We start from the raw sequence: 17,219 nt of genomic DNA on the forward strand, positions 1-17,219 counted from the left end.
GCTGCCTGTGGAGGATTCCAGGCTGCACAAGACAAATCTTTCCTTAGGCTGCATAAGTAGGTAAAGGACTTGGAAAAACAAACAAATTTCACTGTGGAGATGGCAGCCCTTCTGTTGCTGAACAAATGAAGCTCATTCTAGCGACTTCATAAATGAAAGCTGGACAATAGAGGAAGGATGCCTTTCTCTGTTACATAGGCTGTGGTGGGGCCTGGACCTTCTTACAGTAAGGCTAAAGATTGTCATTCCTGGGTCCTTCAGCCCCCTGCTGCACTGAGGTAGATTTCCATCCACCTGACTGAGGCAGGAAGTGGCATCTCAAAGTTGCACTGTGCTGTGCAGTCACCTAGCAGAGCTATTGAGTGAGTGTCCACCCAGCCTGCAGGACTTAAAACACTTACCTGATTCCACTGAAAAGCCAGGTATTTTAAATCCATTTCTACATATAACTTTGATGTCTTAAACCAGTTTATTTAACTCCATGATGGCAGGTAGCCTTGTTTCAAATTCTAGAACTTGCCATTCACTCTGTTGTCTTTCTTAGTGTGGACCCATTTCATTGTAAGCCTTTGAGCCTAGATAAAGCCTGAAAATAAATGGACTTTTGTTGACCATTCACTGTTTTATACACAACATAAAGATTTACAGCTCACACCGGCGTAGCTCACATATTAATTGTTATTTCCAGTTAAGGATATGCTCCATAAAGGTCAGCTGCCAACAATGTAATTATACATGGCAGATGTCAGACCTGTCTGGGCAACATGGCTACCTCCTGTGTGTTTCGCCTCCTCTATGTGTTTGGGTGTCGTGGGCCCTAGAAAAAATGCTCACTATCTCGCCTTCGAACCACGTCTGCCTTTGAGGGGAAATCTGAAAAATAGAAGCTGGTTTGCTCTTGCCAAAGAGCGAGCTGTAGTGTCAGACCCCTGATGTTTGCCTCTGTGGTGTCCTGCCAAGGAGATGAAGGGGAGGTGGAGTGTAAAACTGGGCATTTGGCACAGATTGCAGAAGCCACTTGGCATACAGCAAATGGTTTGGGATGAAAATAGAGGCAAAATCGTATGGCTAGGAAACAGAGTGTTCCAGGCACTGTCATGCAATGCTGATAAAATGAGGGTTTTGTTGTTTTGGTGGTGGTGATGGTGCTAATAGAGATACTGGAGATTGAACCCAGGCTCTTTGCACTAAGCTGCATTCTCTGCCCTTGATTGATTAATTGATTGCTTGAGACAATCTTACTAAGTCGCTAAATTACCCAGGCTGGGCTCAAACTTGCAACCTTTCTGCCTCAGCCTCCCAGAATACTGGGATTACAGGTGTGCCTTACCATGCCCAGCTGATGAACTGAGGTTTTGCAAAATCTGTATAGTTGTCAGCCTTCCTGTTCTTCTACCCACTCTGGAGGACGGCAGCCTTGAAGGAGAAAGTTGATAGGGGAGGACTACCATGGACAAAGGTAATTAGAAAAGGAAAAGGAAAATTGTACTTTCACATCATGGAGTTGTAAAAATGCCCAGTAACATGGTAAGAGTGCTGCTCAAATGTCTCCAAATGAAAGTAGCTATTTATGTTGTTCTCCACAAATAATGTGCAAAGTGAAGGAGTCAGCTGAATTTAAAGTTCCCTGAATTTCCTGCCTGTTTCTAGGTGACTTAAAAAACAGAGAAGGGAAAAGATGGAAAGTCTGTTGGAAGGAAGTGGGTGTAGGCTGCTGCAGCATTGCTGTGGGATGTTCACTGTTCATGTTTCCCAGGCAGGGCACTACTGCGCTTTCCAAGGACAGTTGTTGTTTTATTAAAAACTTCAGCTTTGCATGGTGGCGCACACCTGTAATCTCAGCACTCTTGGAGACTGAGGCAGGAGGATCACAGGTTCAAGCCCAGCCTGGGCAACTTAGGAACTGTCTCAAAATAATTTTTTTTAAAAAAGCTCTTTTTAAAAGAGTGTAGTGTGTGGTTCCGCCACCTGCTTCGCAAGCGCAAGGACCCAAGTTTGATCCCCGGTACCAAAAAAAAAGTAAAATAAAATAAAAGAGCTTAGTGTGAAGGCCTTCACTTCAATCTTCAGTACCACAAAAATAAACAAATGAATAAATAAATCTAGAGTACAAATGTATAAGGATTGAAAGGTAGTGGGATTATAAGTAATATTTTTTAAATTATTATTTTAAAATTATTTATTGTTTTAAAGTTCAGCGGGAGAAGAGGGACTGATTGTTTAAAGACTATATAGCTGCTGCCTCCAAGTGTCATCAGGTAATTTCAGGAACCCCTTCTTCCCAAGCAGAAGCTTGAAGAGTTGAGGTCTTCCTTCAGGTTCTGCATCACAGGGGGCACCCAGTGTAGACCCTGTTTAAGGCCTCTGGTCTCCCTGAGGCCGTGGAGAGGAGCGGAGCACCTGGCTAGCAGGAAGCATTTATGAGTCTGTGGGTTGGATCCAGTGCAGCCTCCGTGAAAGGCACTTACTCCCCTTGTTTTTGGTCTGGTAATAGAATCCATCTGCCAAGATGTTTGCAAAGAAGATCTTGATTCTTATTCTGAAAGATAAACTTTGTTCAACTATAAATGTGTATATATTAAAAAGAAGCATTGCTGGTGTAGATCACTGAGAATTGAATTTCCTTTCTTTTAAAAATATAATTTCATTTAAAATGTATCTTAGATCTTTTTATTTCCTGCAGTGGTGAATTACATGGCTAGTCTGTGTGGTTTAGACACGAGGCATTTCACAGGAGTATTCGTCCGTGACGCTGCCTTTGCACATATTAAACTTCCCCTGAAGCAGCCCAGATTTCAAAGATACCGTCACTTCTCTAACTTATCTTCCCATCCTCAGGGGGAAGCAGGGATCGGGCCTTCCCACTCCTGGGGCCAGCCTGCCATCAGCAGTGGTGTCTGTGGAAGTGACATAGTCTCTGTGTGGATCGGCTGGCGAAGGCACCTCAGCCCAGGGCCCATCCAGGTCCACACCAACTCCGCTTCTGTGACTAAGGGCCTCATAAAGGTCATGGAGCATCCTGAGGGCTAATCTGGCCAGCAAGCACTCAGGCCTGTCGTGTCTCCTTCCCCTGCTTTGTCTGAAAGCCACTCTGACTGAGTTTCCTGTTTGCACAGCAGCAGGCATGTATAAGTGGCTTATACATATTACCACACTAAGCCACCTGAAAGGCATCGCAGTGGGCTTTCGTCCTCTTGCCTGCTTTTGTTTTTACTGTTGTGACCCTTCACAGCTTAGTCCTTGCATTATCTTGAAGCTAAAAAATAAAAGGGAAAAGATACCATTGACTGTTGCCCCAAAATATATTTATATTTTATCTTTTAAATTATGTATATTTTCTTAGGTAACTTGCTTGAGTTTAGCCACCCACTAATGTTGCTGTGGCTGTGCTGGCCTTAGGACATTAGCTTCTCTTTTCCACCTCCACAGGAAGGGTGTCCTGCTCATCCCGTCACCTTGGCAACTTGTCTGCTGCCTCCTCCTGTTGTATAAAATCAGTATACAGACTATTGGCAAAAACTAGAAAGCAACTTTGACCAAGTTCTTTAAACTCCTCAAAGAGAAAATGTCTTTTACTGAATTGAAATTCAATGTGCTTACATTTAGTAATGTACCTCAGCAACTGAGTGGACATTTTACAGTTCTTAGATATCTTTTAATTCCATCTCTTACTTTAAAACAGAGGAAATAGAGGCACTTTTTCAATTACTCTGTCTGTAAAACTCTTTTAGTCCTCATAAAAGCATGTTCTAGTAAGTCCTTTAAAATCCAGAGCATTCCTGGAAAAATAGACTAATAAAATATTTTGTCTCTTTCTCAATTTAGCTTTTGAAGCCTGCTTTAATTCATTTTCAGAGTGGAAAAAATATTTATCTGAACCTGTGACAAAATCTAATCAGTGTGTTTATATATTATTTTTACCATTTGCAGTATTGTCTTGACAACCCCAGTGAAATAACTAGTTCTTAAAAAGAAATAAATTTGCACTTTGGGGCTATGTTTCCCACCTTCCTGCTCTATGCTGTGAAGGAAAGGAAACAGAATGGTATTTCACTAGAAATTGGTATGGTTTAATTCTGTGTTTCTTGTGTTTTCCCAGATATGATCTTTCTTCAGGGGTCAGAAGTCATATTTAAAGTGGCTTTAAGTCTGTTGGGAAGCCATAAGCCTTTGATTCTGCAGCATGAAAACCTAGAAACCATAGTGGACTTCATAAAAAACACACTACCCAACCTGGGTCTGGTGCAGATGGAGAAGACCATCAATCAGGTATGATTCAGTCCAGGGCTTCCAGTCGCTTAAGCAATTGTGGAGCTGTAGAAGCCTAAACTTCGAGCACAGCTCTTTCCTACCCATTGTGTTCTCGGCAGCTTCTTACACAATGCCTGCCGTGTAGGAGGCGCATCACAGATGAGTGCTGAATGATTAAACGTATGACTGGGTGTGTGTGGTTGAGTGCAGTGGTGAAACGGCACAAGAAAACTCAGCAGTGTTTGATGCGACAGCATGCAGAAGCTGTCAGGTTCTTACATTTACGAGGCTTTGGTTTGTTTTCCTGAGATGCATACATTTGTAAGATACAGGCTTTTATAAAATGAGTGCTTCGCTTTTTCTGCTGAATAGTATTAATTGAAATTTTTTGAAAATACAGTTGTACCTCATTTTATGAACTTAATTTGTTTTACAAGTCTAACTGAGTTGTTCACAAACAAGCATTTGTGAACTGAGGTTTTACTGAAACTTATAGTAGTTTGTGCTAGGAAGCATATATGTTGTAGATCTACCTGTTGGTATAGTTTTTCTATTTGCTTTTATTGGCGTATGTTTTTTTCCCCAAAATTCAGTTGCACATGTGATTTCAGTACCTGGTTTCCATTTACGATAGAACGATCGTTCTCTGAAATGTTGGAGGTTTAGCTGGGAGACTAAATGGTGAATAGTTAAACACAGAAAAAGATACAAGTCTGGCCTGAGAAAAGGAGAGGGTTTCATACTGATTCTTACTTTGGATCTCTGCATACTGCATATAACCATGTGAAAGGACAGTTCTTTTCCACTGTGCACCTAATTTTTAGTTAACTAACAGTCACTGTGCCTTTTTCTATTTTACTTCCCTGACATGGTCCTCTTGATGGTTTGTTGAGTCCTTGCTTTTCGCCAGGTTCTAGGGAATCTGTATATACACATGATCTGATTCCCTCATGAGCGCATTCCTGAGAGGATGTAAAGTGGTTCAGTACTGGCCCACACTCACTCTACTGCAAAAGGGAGGGGTGGGGCTTCAACTTCTCTGACCTCAAAGTGCTTTAGCAGCTGTTCACCACCAAGCATCTCTTGGAGTCATTTAATTATGGAGTTTTTCTGGATTTTACCTTCATCTTAATACTAAGTTCCCTGTCCATTTGATTCTTTAATTTCTGGCATATTTATATTCATTTGTTCATTCCCTTTTCTATAGCCTTTGTTGCATAAACTTATGTTTCATAGCTGCTGGGGCCTTGGTTACTGAGATCAAATCTGCCCACTACATTCTGGCTCTGAGGCAAGTCTCTCAGTGGACAGTGAGTTGACCTCTTGGGTGTCAACCCCCAGGAAACTTCCTTTTCTGCCCTTTTCTGTTGAAAGTAATACTGAGAGTACCTAGGATCCTAGCATGCACCAGGAGCTCTTGTCTAGAAATGAACACAGTGTGGGAAAAGCACAGTTGTCCTTCTGTGCCTGATTTGTTTCAGGCAGCTGTTTTAAACTTGGGATTCAGTACTCTACTGACGCCTTAACATCCCTGGGACATAGTGTTACAATGCCCAATTTCATAGATAAGGAAAGTGGGCATAGAGAAAGTGGCATGCGCAGTACCACATTCGCAGTGGCAGGGCCTGGGCCTATGGGAGCAAGGCCGTGGGGTGCCTGAGTACTGCTGTTGGAATGAAGGTAGTTGAGTCTAGCTGGAGTTAAAAGAATGAGCTAAGTCAGCATTTTGTGCAGAGGCCAGACAGGAAGTATTGGAGGCTTTGCAGCTGGTAAGGGCTCTGCTGCAGCTACTCAGGTTTGGCTGTGCATTGCAGAGGATCTGTAGACAGGTATGAAGGGGCAAAGTGACTGTGTCACAGTAAAACTTCATTTGCAGAAACAGGCAGTGGGACATATTGGTCCAAGGGCTGTAACTGACTGAGCCCTAAGCTGGAAGATCATGACATGCCAGAGGCACAGGTGTGAGAGAACCAAGAGCAGTCCCAGGTTCCTGATGTGTTGTTCCACTTGGAAATGGGGCGGGTGTGAGGGTGTAGGTTGCACAGAATCTATATTAGGAGCCCAGCTTTTCATTCCAGAGTCAGTCTTGATTAAAAAAAATAAAGTTGCAGGGAGCCCTCTGTCCTCCCTGTTTCTGTCGGGATCTTGACATCTGAGCCCTACCTCAGGCTTGCTGCCCCCTCTGCCAGGGCCTTTTCTCCAGAATCTTCAGCAGGCCCAGACCTTGTAGGCCTAGGTACCAGATCCCAGGGTAGGAGTGATGGAAACATTCACTGCTGTGACAGAGCAGAAGGCCCTGTGGGTAGACAGCTGCATGTCGTGGGCGGTGTGTTTTTGAGCACTCCTCTGTGACAGCTAGGGCCCCATTTCATTAAATGTCCTCCCCACAGAAGGCAAGCGTGGCTGAGGAGAACAGGGTTTGGAGCTCAGGCTCAGTCTAGCCAGGCTGGGAGCAGTCAGTGAGATTGTTCTGGGATTTGACAGGACAGGTAGAAACCCCAGGGTAGCCAGAGCCTCTGAGGCAGCTCCTCAGTGTGACCTCACACTCACCCAGGGAACTGCCAATTGCTTGTAAACTATAAGCATCTTCTGGCCCAGGAAGAAGGGAGCTTTGGGAATGATTAGTAACAGGGGGAAAGTCAGTGTTACAGTGAGTGCTGTGTAACTCTCAAGCCTCAGTTCGGTTTATGGCAGAAAGACAGAGTTAAGAGCAGCTTTGGGAAGTGGGGCCTGAAGCCTCTTTTTAACATCCTTTATGTTTATTCCTGGGGCTCTGGACCAGTGGCATCATCAGATCACGTAGGAACTTGTTAGAAACACAGAATTCGTAGCTCATCGCAGACTTAGTGAGTCAGAAGCTGAAGTCTCCCAAGCTCCCCAAAGGGTTCTCATCCACCAGACATGTGAGAGCTCTGCTGTGCACCACTTTATCAAGAACAATGTGGTGTTGCCCGTAAGCTCGTAGGATGGAACCAGAGTCCTAACAGCTCTTGTGTTCAGAGGAGGCAGTGGCAACATGGTTGGTGGCCACCCCTTTCCCTTGGTAAGGCCTCTGTTCTTGGGCAGTTGACACTGCTGAAAGTGAGCAGTTGTGTGAAAGGTCTGGCAGTGCCCCACCAAGAGGATGGAGTACAGCAATACCTCTTGCATTGTTCGGAATTGCTCACATGTGGTGATAATAAAAAGCAGACCAGTTTTAGTCTGCTGTTGTTTCTAACTTCACTGCTGACAGAGTGCCCCTTTTGGCCCATACAAAGGCAGAGCACTCCCACTGCCCAGCCCCTGTGTGCCACCAAGACCAGGACAGTGTGGGGTTAGGAAAATGGAAAGTGTGTGGCTAGGTCTTCAAGCCTCCAGAGTTAATGGCTTTATTTTACGGATCCCACAGACTGCAGAGAAAAATTGACTCAGAAAAACTGAGTCTCTAGTAGTAAGTGAGCCCAGAACATAAACAGACAATTCACTGAAGAGGAGAGCCATCTAGGCAACAGACAGCTGGGGAGATATTAGCTTCATGCATGATTCCCCTGTATGCATAATATAACGCCCTCCTGTAGATTAACAACCGGACATTTTTAACGCCATTTCACAACATCAGCGGTACACTGTATGTATTGGTATGTTGTTAGTGACATTGTACCTCAATTATGCCCACTTGAGAAGCAGTGTGCCAGTGTGTATCATAAGCCAATAAAAATTCATACTCCTTAAATTCTCATCCCAGTTCTTAGAATGTGTCCTTAGGAAATAGCTAAAAGTGTGGGAAAAGCCTTATGTATAAGGATATTCTCTTATAGTTGAAAGTGACAGTACTTACGTTCAGTACTTAAGTTGATATGGTTTGGGGCAAGGTGCTAGAAAACCATGCAGCCTTTTATATAATTATAATTTTAAAGAACATAGAGCAACATAAAGAAGCTTTTAAAATATGATATGTGAAACAGTGGGATAGGACATTTTATGTTGATTATGTTTACCATAGAACATACAGAAATAAAGCTGAAAGGAAGTATAGCAAGATGATAGAAACTGCACTGGTGATTTTTCTTTTGTTTTTCAAGCTTCCTATAATATAGCTGTGTTGCTTCACTAACAAAAACGATTAGCTTATCTTTTTCAAAACATTATTGAAAATAGGGAATTGGGTAATTCATACTTTGGCAAGCTGAAAAGAGTGCTCCTTTTCTTGAGCCTCAAAGTTCTGGAACTTCCCTGAAAACCTTGGCGAAACTGTAAAGCCAGGATGATGGGAAGGCACTAGCTCCCCACTAGTCATGACTAGGCAGGATTGCCCAAGATGAGCCCAGAAGAAAGATGGGACCCAGTCCCCTTGGAGAGGGGCTGGTGCCTCACAGCTGGTAGAATGAACAGCTCTTGGTGACTGGCTTCTGTGAAATGCGGATAGAGCAGGACACTTGAGTTAAAAAAACAAACAGCTAAGTGTAATAAATCTCTCCCTCTCTCCCTCTCCCTCTCCCTACCCCCCCCCGCCCATGACACAGACAGGATATTTTCTAGTTTTTAGAAACAGAGTGACTTTTGAACCTATTTAGCATTGATCACTGAATTAAACTGAAAAGAAGCTGAAAAGTTCATCTCAAAGAATGGTGCAAAAGTAAACATGACCTTTGAAAATTAAAGCTTGTAGAGTACCATCAGGGGAAGCTACTTTTCATTCTTTATTTTTTCTTATTTGGAACTGGAGCTTTATTTAACCCAGGGCTTTGTGCAACTGAAATTAAACAAGTGTTAGACACATCACTGGCCTGTTATCTTGCGTGTTTTATTTTGAGGCAGAGTCTCAATCACCCAGACCCGGTATGAACTTGTGATTCTCCTGCCTCAGCTTCCCAAGTAACTAGGATTACAGCCACACAGCATCATGCCTGGCTTCTATGGCTTTTAACTGTGTTAGTTTCTTTTGTAAGGACATGCAGTAGAGAGGCAGTTTGTGCTCTTGTGAAGCCTTCATTCTCTGAACTATGTTCTGACCTGTCAGGGTTGTTTTAGATGGTCCTGGCTTGACTAAGTTCTCAGATCTGAGTAAGGGCTTTACCCCCGTGCAGAGGGTGCCCAGCTGTGGGTTCCCACAGAGAACATAGAGAGGAAGAGCTTGTGCTGGGCAGCAGCAGCATCTCTTTTCTGACTCCAACTCTGCCTCCTCAAGCCCTGCAACTCTCTCACCAGGAGAAAGTACAGGCACCATCGCTTGAGTCACTTGTGCATGTTGGGGTTGTGTTTCACACATGTGGTTTTGTCATCACTGTTAACATTATGGGAAAGTAGACAACTCAGGCATTGTTTCATATTCACTCATCTGTGTGTGGGGGTGACATTCGGGTTTTGCCTCATTTTTTTATATCTCCGTGCAAAGAATATTTTAGTAAACAGTTCCATTACTTAGCTGTTCTTGCAACTCTGGAAACCCTCCTGAGTTATAATTAAACCTTGGCTTGGTGATTGTACAAGTAGCATATGGTTTTGTGTTTTCTCCTTTAAATCATAGTTGATATTTCTAACCTAATCAGAATTTCAAAGAAAAGAAGTAAGAACTAAAAATAAATTTTTGTCTTTTTAAAAATAAGGTTTTAGCTTTTGGAAGATGAGTATCTGGCACCTCTGCTAATTGTTACCTTGGAATTATTTCTAGATGTTTTTTATACCCTTTCTTTCCAAATAAAATCATTACCTCCTCAGTGCAGAGTTTTTCATATTTCTCGTCTGTTACCAAGCATTGTGAGGTGGTGATTGATGAATGCTCCTTGACATGATCGTGTGTGTTTGTATGTGTGTGTGTGTGTGTAGTTGCATTGTCATTGTGTGAGATTTTTCTCCTTTTTGGAGCCTGATGACTTTTCTGTATCTAACAGGTGTTTGAGATGGACATTGCTAAACAGTTACAAGCTTATGAAGTTGAGTACCACGTGCTTCAAGAAGAACTTATTGATTCCTCTCCCCTCAGTGACAACCAAAGAATGGATAAATTAGAGAAAACCAACAGCAGCTTACGCAAACAGAACCTTGACCTCCTTGAACAATTGCAGGTAGAACATATTTATAGAGCAGCTTCCTGAACCACCGTGTGTGGTAGTTCATTAACTCAGCAAAGGCAACAGCAGACTAGGCTTTCCCATGACCCAGAGGCCCTTTCTCACTCTGGTGTGTTTGTAGTTGAGATCAAAGGTATCCCAGGAGAATCGGTCCTTTTATTTCCGAGCAGATTACCCTTGCTAAGATAGATAGCCCCAGAACTTTCTGAGAGTCTCTTTCTGCACCTGTCCTTTTAGGAGACAGACCTAGGGATGAATTGGGTTCCAGATGCTGTGGTACTCATAGCTGAATGACAGCAACTGTGCTTTGCACAGTGAGAGGATCAAGAGATTTCACTGCCACAAGAGAAGCAAGCTAGGTCCACAGAGGGACCGATCTCAAGGGAGCAAAGTGACACGTTAATCTACCTAATGGAATAAGCCAGAACATATGTCCATCACTTGGGGAAGGGGGTGTCCTTGGTGCAAATGCAAAGGTTTGAGTGACAAAGGGCATGGCTCTCCTCTCTAGACACTGCCACCTTAAGGTGGATAAGTGCATGCAGAAGAAAGGCAGAATGGCCTGTGCACTCAGAAGGCCCGCTCTGCACAGTAGCTTCATCGTGACGGGGACAGGAGGAAGACCTCACTGCGGGCTGCAGCGCCTATGTTGTCAGATGGCACACAGTCACCATATATTCTACTTTTTCGTGTCACTAATGGGTGAATGCTGTCACTAGGAATAGTTTGGCTGTGTTTTTAAATTTTGCTCTAAAGTTGTTGATGAAGTCCTCTGGGCTGTCTATAGAATAACCTTCCTCTCTAATTGGGTCTGAGTATTCTCCAGGGAAAGTTGCTTCTCTGTAGATAGATACAGGCTTGGTGGAGATGTGAGAAAAGCCAGTGTTGGAAAGCCTGCAACCTTCGTCTGAAATACATTTCTCCCAGCAGGCATTTATCTCAGTAGACCTTAGTAGATATTTTCTGAAGAGGAAAATGCCTTTCTTACCAGTCCTAACTGCCAGTCACATTCTGAAAGTTAACTTCCTTGTTCCTGAGATTGAGTCGTCCTAACTGAAATCATACCTTTATACTATCTCCCCCAGAAGTCTCAGCTATAACCTGAGGGGAAGTCTCAGGGGGACAGAGAGCCTCATCTGGCAGTGGGGTATGTGGTGCAGGTGCTTATTTTAAATGGTTTCCAACCTGCAGTGGACTCCAGAAGTACAACACAGTGGGAATGCTTTAACTAAATTCATGATCAGACTGGAAGTATCCGGCTTGGTAAGACAAGGCAGTTTACATATAAAAGGTGCATTTAAGTGAATGGCCACCTGGCTTCTTGGTAATGGGTGAAGGGTGGGCAAGCACTTTCATGCTGCTTATATAATACTCTCCACCGTTTGTAAGAACAAAGAGTCCAGAAAAACTGCTCAGAAATCTGCATTCCAGCGTAATTGGTAATAATAGATGTTCATTCTCTTGACCCAGTGGCTCTGCATTTGTGGGGGAGTCATCCAGGACTCCAGTTTGTGCCAATTCATTTCGCCACAGTTACCAAGTCCTGACCATCCTGGGGGGCACCACGCCTGATGAGACACAGCAGCTCTGAGTGGGGATAAATACTGTCATGTGTCAGTGCACAGATACTTGGGTATAGTTTTCCTACTATTCTCTGTGAGAATATGTATTCCATATGTGACCGCTATTCTTCCTTTTGTATAAGAAAGGTGTATAATAAATCCTGAAGTTTTGTGCATAACCCCCCATTACCAAAATTGACCTGTTTTCCGACTTTGTTCTATTCATATACTTGGTAGACATGCCAAACTGCATGTCAAAGTGCCATTTAGAATGCAGAGATGAGACTCTTACCTCTTTGTCCAGCAGTATGTGAGACAATTATGCAAACATGCCAAGTGTTTCCCAGTTACACATGTGGATTTTTCATAATAATAAACAGCTACAAGTCATTGATTCCCGTTCTGAACCTGGGCCAGGGGAAGTGAGACCATGTCAGAGATACAAGATGTAATCACGTAACACAGCGAATGTTTAAATATAAAAAAATATTATAGTAAAAGACACATTGCCATTAATTCTCCTCAAAATACTCCATCTTCTTCAGACATACTTGTCCTCATTCTTGCCACTTTCTGGAGCAGTTCTGGGAATCCTCCTTTGTGAGTGTGTTCAATTGCACTGTCATGGCTGCCTCGATGAATTAAATCAATTCAGGTTGTTTACCTTAATGCTCATTTTTATTGAGCAAAAGTGAGATGTTGCATGCTGCCAGATCCAGTCAATAACATGGATGAGGATGACCTGTTAGACAGAACTTACTGTAAAGATTTTGATTTGATTCAGGATATCAAGGCAGCCACAAAAAGATACAAAAGAAATCTTCCAAAACTGCTACAGAAAGTGGCAAGAACAGTGAATAAGTGTGTGTGTGTGGGGGGGTAATCTTGAGGGGGTTAATGGCAGTGTGTCTTTTATTGAAACAAATTTTAAAACTTTAACATTCACCATATGTTTAATCACATGATGTTAAACAGACTTCTTTCCACAAAAGAACTTCAGTCTGATTGAGAGGACCTGCCAATCACATAGAACAGAAAAAAACATGCAAATTAGTTCACTGCTAACCACGCAAAATTGGTTCCCTGGTAAAGTTGTGTGGCAAGTGACCATGCAGACTAGTTCACTACTCCTTGAGCTTCGTGGTGCACCTCAGAATGAGGTGGGACTTCAGAGTGTTGGGGGGCGGGGGCGCTCTAAGCCTTGACAGTGGGTAGGAGTTGGAGGAGCAGTATGTTTAGAGATTACACCAGACGAGCAGCAATTTTTCCTTGTGTTTTGAGTATTCTAATGGTACCACTGGCTCTAGACTTTGAGATAGGAGTTGTCTGGTTGGCAAAACGGTTACAGTATCTTGTCTTAAAACTATTTTCCCAGTTTGAAATGAGAAAAAAAAAATGTGTCCCATTTCTCCCACCTAAAATCATTGGGGCATGTACAGGAACAGGCTGGTTAATGAGGTAGAGTCATTCCTGACTGGCCACAGCATTGCATAATGCAGCAGTGAGCTGAGACAGTGCCTGGGCACTTCTCGGCAGAATGCTGGGCCACTCTAGGCTTTCTGTGCCCAGATATCCTGCCCTAGGGATGTTTTGTTATTCTGTGGGAAATAAAAAGAATTGCAGAACCTTTTTGATCATCAATCAAATCACTTTTTTTAATTGAGTTTATTGGTACATTTTAAGTATACAGTACAGTTACATTCATCATTGGGATCTTGTACCTTTACATGACAGGTCTTGGTTCTCATTTTTTCCCCTTACCCCTACCCTCCCTTCACCCACTCCTCCCCTCCCCATTTACAAACACTTCATTTCCATTTTTTCATTTTTTCCTATTTTTTTTCGTTTCCCTTATTACCTTTCCAATCAAATCAGTTTGTCCATGTAGATACATACATTAGTCAGAATAGGCCGGGCTCCTGTGCCCAAGTAAATAAAGCTCGCAGGCCCATTGGCCTAACACAGGTGGTGTCTGTGTGTCCTTGAACACTGCCCTTCTCCCTGAAGCATTCTTTGGCCATGTCATCACTGTCCTCCCTCTGAGGGTACCAGGGGGGCAGATTCCGTGTAAGGTGTGATGCCACCACTCCAGCATCTGGCATGCAGAGCAGCCCTGCAAGGAGAAAATGCGGGAGGATCTTGGTGTTTGTTAGGGCCTAACCCAGCCAGCCTGTAAGGGGAGCTGGGAGAAGTCTTGCCTTGTGACCAGAACTAATCATCATCCACAGGCTTGTCTCTGCCAGTGCTCCAAAGTACTCTCTAAGCTGGACAGTGCCAGGCACAGCGGATCCCTGTGGTGTTAGCCGGTACATTCTCATTTCTCTTCATTCTGCAGGTGGCACATGGTAAGATCCAGAGCCTTGAATCTACGGTAGAGAAGCTCCTGACCAGCGAGAGCAAGCTGAAGCAGGCCACACTGGCCTTGGAGCTGGAGCGGGCTGCCTTGCTGCAGATGGTGGAGGAGCTGCGAAGGCAGCCTGTGGAGCCGAGTGCTGGGCAGCCTGAGCCTGCAGGTGACTGACAGCTCTACGGAGAGATTGCACACCTTCCTAACACTGTCTAGGCCTTAATCGTGTCAGAAGATGCTGGAGTGAGAGTGGAGTGTGACGTGAACTTCTCAGGGAGGAAACTGGCTTGCCAACAAATTTTCTTTGAGTTCAGACTTTCAATTAGAGGACAAATGTCCCAGTGTATTTGTTATTTTTGTTTTGGGTTCTAATTCATCCCTTCTCCAGTCCCGATTTCTGTTCTCAGTAGCTTTAGATGGCATGGACATAAATAAATGCACCTTTATGTTTTCTTGTTGTTTCCTATTTGAGCAGCCCCATGTATGTAAAGAGCATTCGTAGTGCTGAGATTTCCAAAGCAGGAAGGGCTCAAGATGATTCTGCAAGCAAAAGTATGTGTGGTTCTGTTGTTCTTTAAGACAGAGTCCGTGTGACCACACCTTCAGTGTCACTGACGAGGTGCAGTTGGCGCTTGTCCATTCTTGTCATGGAGACCTAAGATGAGTGTGGGAAAGGACGGAATGGGATTTGTTTAAGTTGAATATCTTCATGACTATCAGTAAATCTGATCTATATTCTTGATACTTAACGAAATCTGCTTTTAAAAACAATTAGAGTGTTTTTCATACATTTTTGCTTGTCAGATTAAATGTAGTTGATCAAAGTCATGGTAAATAAATATTTTATGGTAAAAATCACCAGTTTCAGACTCTACCAGGTATTGTTAGCACGTGGTCTGAGATATTTATTTTTTTGTGATAGTTTCATACCCATACTACAAAGTCATGTATTTATTTTTCCTGTTGTATGATTACAGCTGTGTTCCTTTGAGGCCCAACCTCTTGGAAATCTGATTCCTTACAGAAGGAGCAAGGCACAGCAAGATTTTCAGGGGTGCCCAAGATTCTGGGCCTTGCAAAAGAGTCCAGGCTGAAATTGCAATCAGATATATGGCAGCTAACAATTTTTCAGAGGTAGGATGTGTATTTTGAACATAGCTCACAACAGTGACTCCCCATCCTCCGGATGATGAGAACCCTGTGCCTTCGAGCAAAATGCTGCTCACAGTTGCCCTGCCTTCAGCTGGTCACCGCACAAGGCCTCTCTCTGTGCTCTCAGAATGGGTTATTTCTTTGCAAAGGACTAGAGAACTCTGCAGGCGCGGGCCGCCCCTGGACAGCAGGATTGTTTCTGGTCTTCATGTTCTTGTGGTAACCATGGGAGTTTTTTTTGATTGTCTTGGCAGCAGGACCTTTTTTACACCTGGGGTGAGAGGGCAGATTGACGTACTCGGAGTCATTACAAAAATCTCCCAGCCATTGCAAAGGGAGACCAAAGTGCTCCCCCAGTGCCTACAGGGTTGGTTGGCATTTGAGACTCCTTTCTGTTCCCTGGATCAGAGGATAGCAATTCTCATCTTGAGCCATGATGATAATCCAGGAGCTGCTATCCCAGTTGGTTCTGACACGTAGAGCTTGGGTTACTTAACATTTGAGGGCTTTTTTCCACATTGTATTTTACTGTTTGAATGTTTATTAATGTTGAATTTTGGACATCTTATTGCTATTCAAAAACATTGTGTACTAAGACACAAGAAAGCAATAAAATGATAACTCATGCACATATTTTTATGGTTTTTCTTTTAACTTTGAATTTTGTAGCCCAGAAGTAAAGTACCTCGTGAACACCTGTGGGTCTCATTGTGACTGTTACCAAAGCATTGGTTAAGTCATTTGAGATATAAGCTCTGATTCCAGTAGTGGTACCCAAGCACTGTGACATTGTAATGTCCACATGGGGTGTGAATGTTGGCACTTATGAGACCAACTCTGTTAGTCATGTGTGACTGTGAGTGCTATTAGGACTGTGAGTGCTGTGGAAATCAACAGAGGTCACCAGTTATTGTGTCCGAAATGCAAAGCACAGCCAGCTGCAAACAGCCTGGCAGGAGACATGTGGAGCTCTAAGGGAATCTGTGGCCGCCATGAGAACCACTTGGTAGATCTACAGCCACAGTTTAGTGGTGGACCTAGAGCTTCCCTTCAGGAAGCAGCAGAGAAAAGGCACACTGGAACTAGCCAGGCACCTGTGTCACCACTTTGAACAATGATTACCTTTAGAGGAAAATGGCCTTACTTTGCTGTTGCCTTCCAAAGCCCAGACTGGCAAATCTTGGGGCCAATCCTGACTTAGAACCACCAAGGTAAGAAACTGGGAAATACAGTTCTGGGTTAATAGGGCTGACAGTATAACCACCACCATTAACTTTAGAACCTACCTAACTTAAATGAAAGCAGGCATACATAAGAGTCATGTTGCAGAGGCTTTCATCTAAGTATATACCATTAGTAACATGTGGACTCAGATTCACAGAATGATTCTGCCTCTGAGGATGCACTGTTGGAGAAAACTGCAGAAACCCCTGCTGGCCTCTGGGACTTCCTCCTACCCTTCATCTGCTCCCTTCTGCTGGTGTTCCCAAACATTCTGTAAATTAAAACCCAAAAGTCTTCTATGTGGTACAATAATTTACCAGTCATGCTCTCTTAAAACTGCTTTAAAGGTTTGGCAAGCTCAAAATAATCTTGGACTGGAAAAGCTGGAGGAAACCTACTTTGTGTACTACAGAATCAATTCCCAAATTCCCATCTCATCTTATGTAAGAAGAGCTAAGTGTGAGGTAGAAACCTATACTGGTCAGTACAAGATGAGGTGCCTACTCTTCTGCCTGTTAGTGGTGTATCAGATTCTCATCGCTGTGACCAAATACCTCATTTACACCACTTAGAAGGAAAGCTTCATTTTGACCCCCAGTTTTAGAGGTTTGTTCATGGTTGGCTGGCTCCGAA

General features: G+C 43.4%; 1 protein-coding gene across 6 annotated transcripts in view; it reads left to right on the forward strand.

Annotated features, from left to right (window-relative positions):
* The window catches only part of Tbc1d1 (TBC1 domain family member 1), a 197,600-nt gene extending 182,361 nt beyond the window's left edge, over nt 1–15,239 (forward strand). For all 6 annotated transcript variants that reach the window (XM_010625081.3, XM_010625080.3, XM_010625083.3 and 3 more), the window contains 3 exons: nt 4,100–4,269; nt 10,122–10,295; nt 14,199–15,239. In XM_010625081.3, the coding sequence (XP_010623383.1) occupies nt 4,100–4,269; nt 10,122–10,295; nt 14,199–14,384 (530 nt within the window). In that variant the 3' untranslated portion in view covers nt 14,385–15,239. The remainder of the gene's footprint in view (nt 1–4,099; nt 4,270–10,121; nt 10,296–14,198) is intronic.
* Nucleotides 15,240–17,219: the final 1,980 nt, after the last annotated feature.

Source organism: Fukomys damarensis, unplaced genomic scaffold, assembly GCF_012274545.1.
Source record: "Fukomys damarensis isolate Sample0158 unplaced genomic scaffold, DMR_v1.0_HiC HiC_scaffold_35, whole genome shotgun sequence".
Classification (NCBI taxonomy): Eukaryota; Metazoa; Chordata; class Mammalia; order Rodentia; family Bathyergidae; genus Fukomys; species Fukomys damarensis.